Below are 12,084 nucleotides of genomic sequence, written 5' to 3'. Positions count from 1 at the left end.
GCCAGGGGTGAAGATCTTTAGAGATCTTTAGCCAGGCATAATTTCTACCCACCTCATCAAATAAAGGTCCACCCTTTACAAGTAGCACATGATTCTCCTAATTAGGAATGATGAAGAATCTTCCCGAGCATTCATTTTATTTACGTCACTACTTGGCTCCGAGACTCCAAAGGTTTCAAAACCCGCTGCCTTGGACTGGTCCATTTTGACAGCAACTCGCCCTGCTCAGGTCTTTGCCGGGCCTATCAGGGCTGGGCAAGTGCCCAGGTTCTGATCTGGGACAAAAAAACCTCCTGATCTTCTGGCTGGGGTTCTGCGGACTGAGTCATTCTGGCACGGAGAATATTCCGTGACTCAGCAGGCCCGAGAAGGAGGATGTCAGAATCCAGATAACTTCGAGTCTTTTAAAGGCAAGTTGGGGAACACAAACAACGCACTGGAAGCCTGGCGCAGTGGGTCGGTGTCCCCAGGGGAGAAGTGTCATTCGGTTCCCAGGCCTTTCACTTCCTTCCTAGCCTCGGTGAAACAAATGGTCACACTTCTAATTCAGCGGCAGGAAATCGCTCCAACTGGGGGGACAATCATTCTGGTGCCGCCACCGGGCCCTTTATTCCCCAGAAATCGTGCCCCCCCCCCCCCGGCCCCACGACACCCGGGTCGCTCCTCGGCAGGGTCAGCGCGGGGGTCCGCAGGACGCGGGGTGGCCGCTCCGGCGTCGGGCGCCTGCGCTCCAGGCCCCCGGGGCGGTGGCCCTGCGGGACGGACTCGGAGACACCTGGCTGGGCGGGGACTCGCCTGCCTTCGGCCAAGTTGGCCCGAGGCCCCGAACCCAAACGACCTTGCCGACCCGCGCCGCCCCTTTGGGGCCTCGTCTCCGGACTCTCCACCTCCCCCAACCCCCCAAACCGGAGTGGCCGGGACGCCGAGGCCGAGGTCCCCAGCGCGCCGCCGGTGCTCGGAGGCCGGTCCTGGCCGCCTACCCTTCCCTCCCTCCCGGCATGCACCGCCCCGCGGCCCTCCCTCCGTGCCGGCCCTCCCCGCCCCCTGCCCCCCTCCCGCCGCCCCCGATCCCCGCCCCCCCTCCCGCGCCCCTCCCGCCGCCCCCGCCGCGCTCGCCGGGACCGCCGCGCAGTCTCGAGCGCGCGGAGGGCGGGGGCGCAGCCTCGGGGGCGGCGGGAGGGGCCGCGCGGAGGCCGGGGCTGGGCTTGCTCCTCCGCCAGACCCCACCCCACCCCGCCGACCCCACCCCCTGCTCCTTCCTCCCCGGGGCGCGCTCGCGGGTGCGCGCTCGGAAGTCGGGGGTCGGCGCGGAGCGCGGGCTGTGTGTGCCGGGTGGGCGAGCGAGGCGCGAGGCGGCGCGCGGGGACCCGGGTCAGCCAGCCGCACGGGCCTCGCCGGGGCGCCCACCGGCGCGTCTCACCGGCGCGAGCCGCCGCTACCGCCAGCGCCAGCGCCCGCGCCGCGCCCGGGGGCCCCCAGGCTCAGCCCGCGGAGCGGCCTCGGGGACGCCGCGAGGAGAGGGGCACGCGCCGGCGCCGTGGCCTTCGCCGGAGCCCAGCGCGCGGGCGGCGGGATGGGGCCGAGCGGGCGGGCCGCGCCGGCCCTGCGGCCCTGGGGGCGACTCTGGCCGGTGTGGGTCGCGCTGGCGGCCGCCGCGGCGGGCTGCGCCCGGGCGGCCATGGACGAGTGCGTGGACGAGCGCGGGCGGCCGCAGCGCTGCATGCCCGAGTTCGTCAATGCGGCTTTCAACGTGACCGTGGTGGCCACCAACACGTGTGGGACTCCGCCCGAGGAGTACTGTGTGCAGACCGGGGTGACCGGGGTCACCAAGTCCTGTCACCTGTGCGACGCCGGGCAGCCCCACCTGCAGCACGGGGCCGCCTTCCTCACCGACTACAACAACCAGGCCGACACCACCTGGTGGCAGAGCCAGACCATGCTGGCCGGGGTGCAGTACCCCAACTCCATCAACCTCACGCTGCACCTGGGTAAGCGGTGACAGCCCTGCTCCCCACCTCCGGCTCCCGGCTCTTCGCCACCCGGGCTCGGCCCGGCCGGACCCGGCGCGCGCGCACGGCGGGGGCTCTCAGCGCCCCGGCTTGTGCCCACTCTTCCCATTTCCAAAGTTGATCTCGCTCATCTCTTGAGCTTCTCTTCTCGCTAACTGCACCGATTACTTCATTTGCCATTTTGGTCATTAGCATTTCTCTCTCTCTCTCCTCTTCCCTCTCTCCCTCTGTCCCCCCTCTCCTCTCTCTCCCCCCTCGCTCTGTCCCCATCTCCCTCTCCTCTCCTCTCCTCTCCTCTTCTCTTCCCTCTCTCCTCTCCCCCCTCTCTGTCTCTGTCTGTCTGTCTCTCTCTGTCCTGATGCATTAGTCAGAAACACCTATCCTTGCTTTTCTCTTTCTTACCAGGGCCATCATAATAAGTCTTAAGACGAGAGTCTTAAAACACTTTGGCCTTTAAAAATGTTTAACTGACTTTTCAGGGCTGAAGATGATTCCTGCTTGCTCTGTTAAGGGAATTTGAGGGGAGCCAAATGCCTTTATTGCCTATATTACGTATGGAAAGTTAAAATGGAAATTCACTGGTAGAGTTATTTTTCTTATTCAGCCTTAATTAAGAGCCACAAAGCCATCCTGGTAAGGGAAACAAAAGGAAGTGTCTGTACTCACTGTAATTGCTGGGCACCGTTTTCTCCCTGTGGCAAAGGCTCTCGGCTTGGTCTTTCCTTTTGCTTTGATTCAGAGCAAGTGTAGGGACACATGTAAATGGTCTTTCAACGACAGGGAAAGGGATGCATAGGAAACTTATGGTAGGAAAGTTCACATTTGTCTGAAAGTGTTAAAAATCATGTTTGATGTCGATAAGTTTTTCTTTATTGATATATGTACAGTTTGATTATTGTACTTAATAATGTGTGAGAAACTGACATCTGATTAGGAGGGCTTCATACCTTACTGCATTGGAAGACTTGATTTTGCCAGTAGTTGGTACTAATAAACTTCCAGAGAGAGCAGACTGCCCCAAGCCATTCTTCTGTCAAAGCAGGCTAATTCTATAGCGCAAATAACATTATTTTGAGGATGTTTGAAAGGGACACTTTGTAGGCAATGGTTCTTTTGATCTTGAATTTTTTTTCTTTCCACTAGCTCACTAGCACACTAAACTTTATCAAGATTCCAGGGAATGAATATGACTTACTAAAACTGCTTTGAAAAGTTTAATCAAGTTACTGTGTGGGTTTTATAAAAGTAATATTTAACACTTCTGCAGTTAATACAATTTTATTTGTAAATGATTCTTCAGGTAGATGAAACCTTTTGAAAAATAAGTTCATAAAATCAAACTATCAGACACCTGGTCTTCAGCAATTGAAGAAATAGACTGTATTTGAACCCAGCTTTTAAAAGTACTGAAATGTATGGAAGTGGCTGTGTCAGGGTCGTCTTTAAATACATTGCAAAAGATTCAGGTTTTCCCAAGGTCTCCTGGAGTTCCTCTTTGTTTCTTGAAGTGTTAACATTTTTTTTTTTTAAGCTGGCCAAAATTACTTTTGCAGTTTATATACAATTATTTTTTGCTTCTGTTTTGACTTGTTAAGGCCGCTGTGTTCAATTCTGAATACCCTTGAAGTCTTTATCTATTTCAAATTTAAAAACTTCAAAGAAGAGACATTGCCTCCTTGCCTGTCTCCAAGTGCTTCAGATTCAGTTGGAAAGCTCTGAACAATAGGTTGTCAATCTTGTCCCTTCCTAGTTGTAGAAGTGAGGTAGGTGAGGCTTATTCCAGGTGATTGCACAGCTAGATAGATTACTCTGGTTACTTCTCTGTTGCAGAGACAATGCAGTAGGGTGAGAAACTATCAGTCAAGTTAGATTGTTAGTTCTGGGAGTCACATATATTAACTTTGGGCCCTGGTGATAACAAGGTCAGAAGAGATCTTGGAGGTCATTTAGTTAGGACTTTTTTTTTTTTTCTTTAAAGTTTTAGCAAAGATATATTTAGTGTAATAGTATAAACATAGGAACAAATTTAAAAAAAGGAGAAACACTTCCTGCTTTCCATAAAGGAAATGGGAGTAAAAGAGGCCTAGTTAGGACTCTTTAACATGGCTTTTTAAACGCTAAATATGTTGTATGTTTAGAGTTGTTCATGGCTGAACAATTTTTCAAGTTTTGTTAACCTGTTTGCTAAATGATAAGAGAATGGATTAATAAGAAATATTATTTAAAATAACATAATGGCAACAGGTGTGACAACATTTGGTCTAGACAATCATACTTTTTAGACAATTTATAAAAATGTGACCCGAACCTACTGTATTTGTTCTTGAGTTAGAAAGGATGTCCTGCAGGAAATTGTGTGCAGTGGAGTGTTGGGAAGGGAGGGAGGCCTGTGTGTAGTGAGTTTGATGTTTTCTCCTCTTCCTCTTTAATAGCCAGGATGTATGTTTGCATGCATGAATGTTACTGTCAGCAATTCCTGGCAGGTAGGCAAGGCTTTATATAGATCATTGTGTGTTTTGATATTCAGCGACTGCCCTCTCTCCTCCAGTTACTCCACGGGCTGTAGCTAACTAATTATTTCCCATGAATTCAAGTACCATGACTGTGTTGTGCATCCATTAAGTCTCCCAGCCAGTTCACATTTCACATACCCTTAAACAAGTGATGCATGTTGTGCTTGCCCTTGCAGAGCATGTGAAACTCAAGCGGGCAGTGTGGGAGACTAGTTTCAGCCATCACTTCCCTAGCCTTCTTGTTGATGTTGAACTTGAAACACCAAAGACCTTAAAAATGCACCAAGTCAGATTATGAGAAATTACCTAATTATGAGAGAATACATGTTTTGACACTGATCCTAAGTCACTTTAAAAATAATATCAAAATTAAACTTGTCATTGTGTATTCAGACAATAAATACAGTGACGTGTGAGTCTTTCTTGCTAAGCTCTATGCCTTAGAGACCACTAGGCACAAATTCTTATGTAACCTGAAATGTTCACATATCAGAGGACACAGGTCTTTTTAAAAACATGTACCTTTTTTGGGGTGGGGTGGGTAGAGGGTGTCACTGAGGCATTTAAAAAATAGTATGGCAGGTACAAATTAGATCATTGTACCTGGTCTTACCACTTGCTGTACAAAAGTCAGGACAATTAGCGCTGATTCTGACACAGTGGTTGAGAGAGCAGGGAGCCGTACATTCTTGGAAATAGAGAGTTAAAGTTGCTTTGGGAACCAGGATTGCATTTCCTGCCTGTGGTGGGAGGATTTTCATCGGCCAGACACCCTTTTCTAAAGGGAGGTCTTTTTCCTCATTTGCTTTCAGATTTTTGGATCTTTTCTCCTAATTTGTATATAGATTACTAGTTTCTGTTTAATAGTTGGCCTTTTTGTCTTTTAATAGTAAGTTATAAGTAAGATTTACTAGTATCCAAGTAGGGGTAGGTGGTAGTAATATTGTAGCGGAAGCCCCTTTAATTAATTTATAATGGTTGGGAATGGAAATGTGGCAGATAAGGTCTTGATCATAGAGGAAGGGAGCTTTCCCTCTTTCTTAAAATGATTAGGTTAAGGAAAAGAGTGCTTATATAAGCAGCTCAATTAAAGTTTATACAACTTCCCAGCTTAACACTGGGACCAAAATACTTTCCAAACTCCTCATAGACTTTAGGAATGGCTAGTAATTAAATGAGGCTGTTTAATCCACAATGTAAGTTTTCTGTGTGCATAAACCAGAATAATTGATACTTAAGACAATTGCATTTTACTGTTCGATCATCTGACAAGTGTATATTTAATGTGGAAAAAAGAGCCCTCCTTCCCTGTTCCTCAGGAAAGTCTTTGCGAGGTATAGTTCATGCTGGTGACTTCACTGTGGTATTCGTGTACCCTAAGGGGACACTATTTTAGTTTGTCTCACAAAGGCCTGATTTACATTTTGCAGGTTTCAACTTGAGAAGTTAAGGAGCTCTTCTTTAATGGCCAGTAGTTGCTGAGCAGTTTTATAAGAGTTATTGTTGGCTCTTTCCTTGTCCTGTACTTCACTGCTTTTTCTACAAATTCCTTTTCCATTTTTCTAAGGCTTGCAGAAAAAGTATACACATTAGGAGCCAGATTGGAGGAGGTAGAAGGCTTTATTCTCACCCCATCAATTTATACTTGGCCATTTTGGTGGGAGGAATAACAATTATTCCAAATTCTTTTAGGAAGTTGGGGATACCTTTGCCCTGGGCTCTTCTTTATGCCCTAATTCTCATGTTACTGCCACATATTCTGCAAACATATTTAAAATACCTATGAAATCTACACCATTATGCCTGCTAGAAAGGTGGTGTGTAGAAGAGCAAAGGTACTGCTGAAAATGTGTAGACTTTACGTTCTATTAGATGGAATCTATGGTTGACATTATGATAATATAGTGACACTCTTTAAGGTATATTACAGTTTATAAAAGTCTCCTGTTGAGGGCTGAGAAGGTGGCTCAGTGGTAAAGTGCTTGTCTTGCATGCATGAGGCCCTGGGTTCGATTCCTCAGCACCACATAAACAGAAAAGCCAGAAGTGGCGCTGTGGCTCAAGTGGTACAGTGATAGCCTTGAGCTGAAGAGCTGAGGGACAGCGCCCAGGCCCAGAGTTCAGGCCCCATGACCCCCTCCTCCACACACACAAAAGTCTCCTGTTGAGCAGTGATTAGGTTTTATATAACTCAGTAAGGCAAAGGATGAAGATTGTATGGCTGTGGCTTGCAACAAGTCCTAGTAGTAATAAATACTGGACTCCATCAGTGGCCCCTACAGCTTGTAGCTTCCCCAGCAATTCTCTTGAAAGAATGCCTGGTTTCTTTCAGGGTAACTCTAAAAATAAACCTCATGTATACAGTGATTTGGAAATGCCAGAATTTTGGTTATCTTACTTGGTTTTTTCTCAGTCTACCCCTCTCTACCCACACCTCTCCCAAGAGGCTCTTACTTTATAGCCTAGTCTGGCCTTGAACAGTCCATCTTCCTGCCTGTGTCTCCTGAGTGCTGGATTACAGCAGTGAACCACTGTATTTGGTTGGTCTGTTCATTTTTACTTACATCATTATTTTTTCTCCTCCCCCCTCCTCCTTCCTCCTCCCTTCTCTTTTCTCTTTCTCCCTCCCCCCTCCCCCCTTCTCCTTCTCACTTTCCCCTCCCCCTCCCCATCCCTGAGCTTCTTTTGCTCAAGGCTAATGCTCTACCACTTTAGTTAGCCACAGTTCCACTTCCAGCTTTTTCTATTTATGTGATACTAAGGAATTGAACCCAAGGCTTCATGCAATGCTAGGCAAGCACTCTACCACTAAATCACATTCCCAGGCCCTTTTACTTACATTTTTGATTCCTCTTTTTGTGCGACATGAATACATGTTAACCTCAAGGCTTCAGTTACTTTTAGAAAATTTATTATAGAATTGTATTTTTAGGTTAGCTTGTTCTCTAGACCCAAAGACTTTCTGGCTCTGATACATTTGGGATGAGGCCTAGTTCCCAAGTCCACTCTGAAAGGTTACCATTGCCTGACAGACTTTCCCCAGTACATATTACTCTGTGAGCAGATTGCATCCACTGCTGTGAGGCCATTTCATTCTGAGCATCTGCATCTTCATCCCAATCCGTGTACTCACCTAGCAAGAGAAGGGCCTTGGGTTCCATTCTGGACATCACAAGAAAACCAAACTTTTGGAATGTCTATCTTTCCATCCTTCTCACCGCTGCCTTAATGTAGATCCCTCCACTCCTTAGCATATAGTGGGGTTATGACACAATAAGTCATACTTGAACATATAGTTAGAAATGCAGCACAACACATAGGAGTCCTCTGACTGTTGACTCTAGTGAGGGAAGCCGACCAGGAGTTGTGTTTCTTTCCTGCTATCCAGTGTCACCTAGAATATCACATTGCAAGTCACTAGGCTAGGAAAGTTCAATATTCAAAATGCAAAGTCTGGTGTTATTTTATTGCTGTCTGCATGTGTATCACTTTGGCATCATTGCAAACCTGAAAAAGACTAAGTCAGGCTGTGAGAAGTTGGTCCAGGTATTTGGGTAGTCTTATTTCAGATTGACTGCTGAATCTAAAATGCCTGTCTGATATGTCATTTCCTAGCCAGAAACTCAATAATGGCTCTTATGGTCTCCTGGAAAAGTTCAAACCTTTTGCATGATGGGAAATATAATGTAGGATCTGGACCCTAGCTCCACTTCTGGCTTTTTGCTGGCTAATTGGAGATAAGAGTTTCATGGACTTTACTGTCCATGGCTTCAAACTATGATCCTCAGATCTCAGCCTCCTAAATAGCTATGACCACAGGCATGAGCTACTGGTGCTGGCCAGATTTGAACTCTTTTTTTCTTTCTTTTGGTCTGTCACAGGGCTTGAACTCATGTACTGTCCCTGGGGTTTTTCACTCAAGGCTAGCACTCTACCACTTTGAGCCACAGTGCCACTTCTGGTGTTCTGGTGGCTAATTGGAGTATTATGGACTTTCTTGCCCAGGCTGGCTTTGAACCTCAATCCTCAGATTTCAGTTTCCTGAGTAGCTAGGACTACATGTGTGAACCACTAGCACCTGGCAGATTTGAACCTTTTTTTTTTTTTTTTGGTCGGTCATGAAACCTGAACTCTGGACATGGGCGCTGTCCTTCAGCTCTTAAGCTCAAGACTAGTGCTCTGCCACTTGAACCACAGTACCACTTCCAGCTTTTTCTGCTTATGTGGTGCTGAGGAATCGAACCCAGGGCCTCATGCATGCAAGGCAAGCATTACTCCACTGAGCCACCTTCCCAGCCCCCAGATTTGAACCTTTTTAACCTCTAGGTTTATCTTTGTCACAGAGGACCCCTCTTTACATCAACACTTCAGGCAGTCTCCCTGTCAGTCTGCTTTCTTTACTGCTCTCCCTCCTGGCTCCCCCTTCTTCCTTTCCTCATTCTTTCTCCTTCCTTCTACCACTTTCCCCACTCACTGGTGAAGATTATATGTTCTGGTTTTACTACCCTGTGGGATCTGTCTAGCATTTTTTTTTTTTTTGGGTCCAGTCGTGAGGCCTGAACTCTGAGCCTGGGCACTATCCCTCAGCTTTTCAGCTCAAGGCTAGCGCTCTACCATTTGAGCCACAGCGACACTTCCAGCTTTTTTCTTTTTGCTTATGTGGTGCTGAGGAATCCAACCCAGGGCCTCTGGCTTGCAAGGCAAGCGCTCTACCACTGAGTCACCTTCCCAGCCCCTGTCTAGCATTTATGATACCTATTTTTTGTTTGTTTCTACTTCTAGACCATGAAGTCTTTGTGTTTGTGATTTTTTTTTTTTTTTTTTTTGAGAAGGGTCTCACTGTGTTGTTAGCCTGACCTGAAACTGGCTATCTTCCTATGTAGTTGGGATTATACATGTATACTATTGTGCTCCACCTAAACATGCCCTCTTTGAGCAGGTTAGGGACTTGTTTCATCCAGTTACTGTAGTTAAACACTTACTGTTGCTGGGCCTCAGAACCATGCTTTTTTTTTTTTTGTCAGTCATGGGTCTTGAACTCTGGGCCTGTGTGCTGTCCCTGAGCTCTTTAACTCAAGGCGAGTGCTCTACCACTTGAGCCACAGCACCACTTCCAGTTTTCTGGTGGTTAATTGGAGATAAGAGTCTCATGAACTTTCCTGCCCAGGTTGGCTTTGAACCATGATCCTCAGATCTTGGCCTCCTTGAGTAGCTAGGATTACAGGTGTGAGCCACTGATGCCTGGCTTCTTTTAAAAAAAAAATTGTTATTATAAAGGTGATGTACAGGGGCTGGGAAGGTGGCTCAGTGGTAGAGTGCTTGCCTTGCATGCATGAGGCCCTGGGTTCGATTCCTTAGCACCACATAAGCAAAAAGAAAAAAGCTAGAAATGGCGCTGTGGCTCAAGTGGTAGTAGAGGGCTAGCCTTGAGCTGAAGAGCTGAGGGACAGCGCCCAGGCCCAGAGTTCAGGCCCCATGACTGGACCCCCCCCCCCCAAAAAAAAAAAAAAAGGTGATGTACAAAGGGTATAGAGTTACATAAGTCAGGTAGTGAGTACATTTCTTTTGGGGGAGTGTCACCCCTTCTACCCACAGTTGCATACTATAGTTTCAAGATAGTGTTGGTTGAGTACCACTGCTGCATTGATTCCTCCTTTGTCCCTCCATATCTGTGCCTCCTTCCCCTTCCAAAGACATAAATGAACTAACAAGACAGAAAAAAACCCCCCCAGAAACAACAATAAGGAAAAAAACCCTTTTGTTTCCATTTCCTGGAGTTCATATCAATAAATATTATTTTATATGATCAGAGGCACATAGGCATTTGTACCCCTAAGACTGTCTTCCATTGGTCTCACTGTGTATGAGTGTCTACGGTCCTGTATAATTTATCATGTCCTAGGATATTTTAAATCTAGCTTCTGCTCGATTCTTCTGCACATTCTTGGATGAGTGAGGATTCATATGTCATATTCATGACCTCAATGCTTACATGAGGTCTTCACGAGGAGATCTATGTCTCTAGCCTTGGTAGTGGGCAAACTGTGGTCCTCATGGTTAATCCAGCTCAGTCCTGCCATCTTTCCTTTTACTAGTATACATTAATTGTACCAAAAGGGTTTCATTGTGATATTTCCCTATATACATATAGTATACTTTGGTCAAATTTATTCCTCTATGCTCTAACTCACTCCTGCTCTTTTAAAACAATTTTTAGTAAGTTTCATGCCCTATTTCCTTATATACATATAATGTATTTCAATAGCATTTACTCCCTATCACCCCCTTCTTTCTGCTCCCTTCTGCTAGCATCCCCAAATAGTCTCCCTTTAACATTATTAGTAGTAATGATTATTTTAGGTCTCTTCTGTGTATGAGCAAAAATTGAACTAAGGTCTAGGGGGCTGAGAGCCAGAGGATCAAGATTTGAATAGAAAATCTGTGAGACTGCATCTCCAGTTAATCAGAAAAAAGCTGGACTAGTGGCATGGCTGAAGTGGAAGATCACCAGTGGAGTAAGCAAGTTGAATAAGCTGCGAGTCTTGAGTTCAATACCAGTAACAGAAAACAAAATGAAACAAAGCTTGAGTGAGGAATGATTCGTACTTTCTTAATTGGTTGAAGAAATCAAGGAATAATATTTCATGGCATGTGAAAATTGCGTAAAGTTCAAATCTCTTTCTACAAAGTTTATTGGAACATAGTTAAGCCCATTAAAGAACGTTTGTTTATGGTTGTTTGTGCACTACAAAGGCAGAGTTGAGTAGTTGGGACAGACTCCATATGTCCCAGCCTGCAAAAGCTGAAATATTTACTATCCGGACCTCACCACACAAGCTTTGTGACCTCAGCTCTAGACCGTATGTTTGTGTTGTAAGTCTTCAGTGAGTGATTTAATAAGCACAGAGAGGGCTCACACTTAACTTACTATTTGGATGGAGGTTGGAGACTTTGTATCTAATGCTTAGCAATGTGTTTGGCTTAGTGTTCAGTAGATATGCATATAGTAAATGAATAAATGGATATACCTTAATTATAAACATCCTAAAACATTTTATGTTACATTCTTCAAGGCAATACTTTTTTTTTTTTTTTTTTTTTTGGTGATGGTCCTGGGGCTTGAAATTGTCCTTGAACTTCTTTTTGCTCAAAGTTAATGCTCTTCCACTTGAGCCATAGCTCCACTATGTAGTTTTTAGTGGAGCTAAGAGTCCTACAGACTTTTCTGCTCGGCTGGTTTTGAAATGTGATTCTTAGATCTCAGCCTCCTGAGTAGTATTACACGCATGAGCCACTGGCCTGGATAAAGCAGTACTTTTGAGCTCAGGTTGACTTTTATCAGTGTTCTCTCCCTCTCCTTCTCCTCCTCCTTCTCCTTCTCCTTCTTCTCCTCCTCCTCCTCCTCCTCCTCCTCCTCCTCCTCCTCCTCCTCCTCCTTCTCCTCCTCCTCCTCCTCCTCCTCCTCCTCCTCCTCCTCCTCCTCTTCCCTCTCCCTCTCCCTCTCCCTCTTCTCTTTCTTTTTTTTCTCTCTCCCTCTCCCCCTCTCTCCCTTTCTCCCTCTC

The 12,084-nt window shown here is 46.4% G+C and overlaps 1 protein-coding gene across 1 annotated transcript in view; it reads left to right on the top strand.

Annotated features, from left to right (window-relative positions):
- Positions 1–1,240: 1,240 nt before the first annotated feature.
- The window catches only part of Lamc1 (laminin subunit gamma 1), a 117,214-nt gene continuing 106,370 nt past the window's right edge, over positions 1,241–12,084 (top strand). The window contains exon 1 of the mRNA XM_042674320.1: positions 1,241–1,988. Within this exon, the coding sequence (XP_042530254.1) occupies positions 1,574–1,988 (415 nt within the window). The 5' untranslated portion in view covers positions 1,241–1,573. The remainder of the gene's footprint in view (positions 1,989–12,084) is intronic.

The sequence above is a fragment of the Dipodomys spectabilis genome, unplaced genomic scaffold (genome assembly GCF_019054845.1).
Source record: "Dipodomys spectabilis isolate Male_0828 unplaced genomic scaffold, ASM1905484v1 ptg000019l, whole genome shotgun sequence".
NCBI lineage: Eukaryota > Metazoa > Chordata > Mammalia > Rodentia > Heteromyidae > Dipodomys > Dipodomys spectabilis.
The sequence above is the reverse complement of the archived record's forward strand: the minus strand, read 5'-3'. Positions and strand labels throughout refer to the sequence as shown.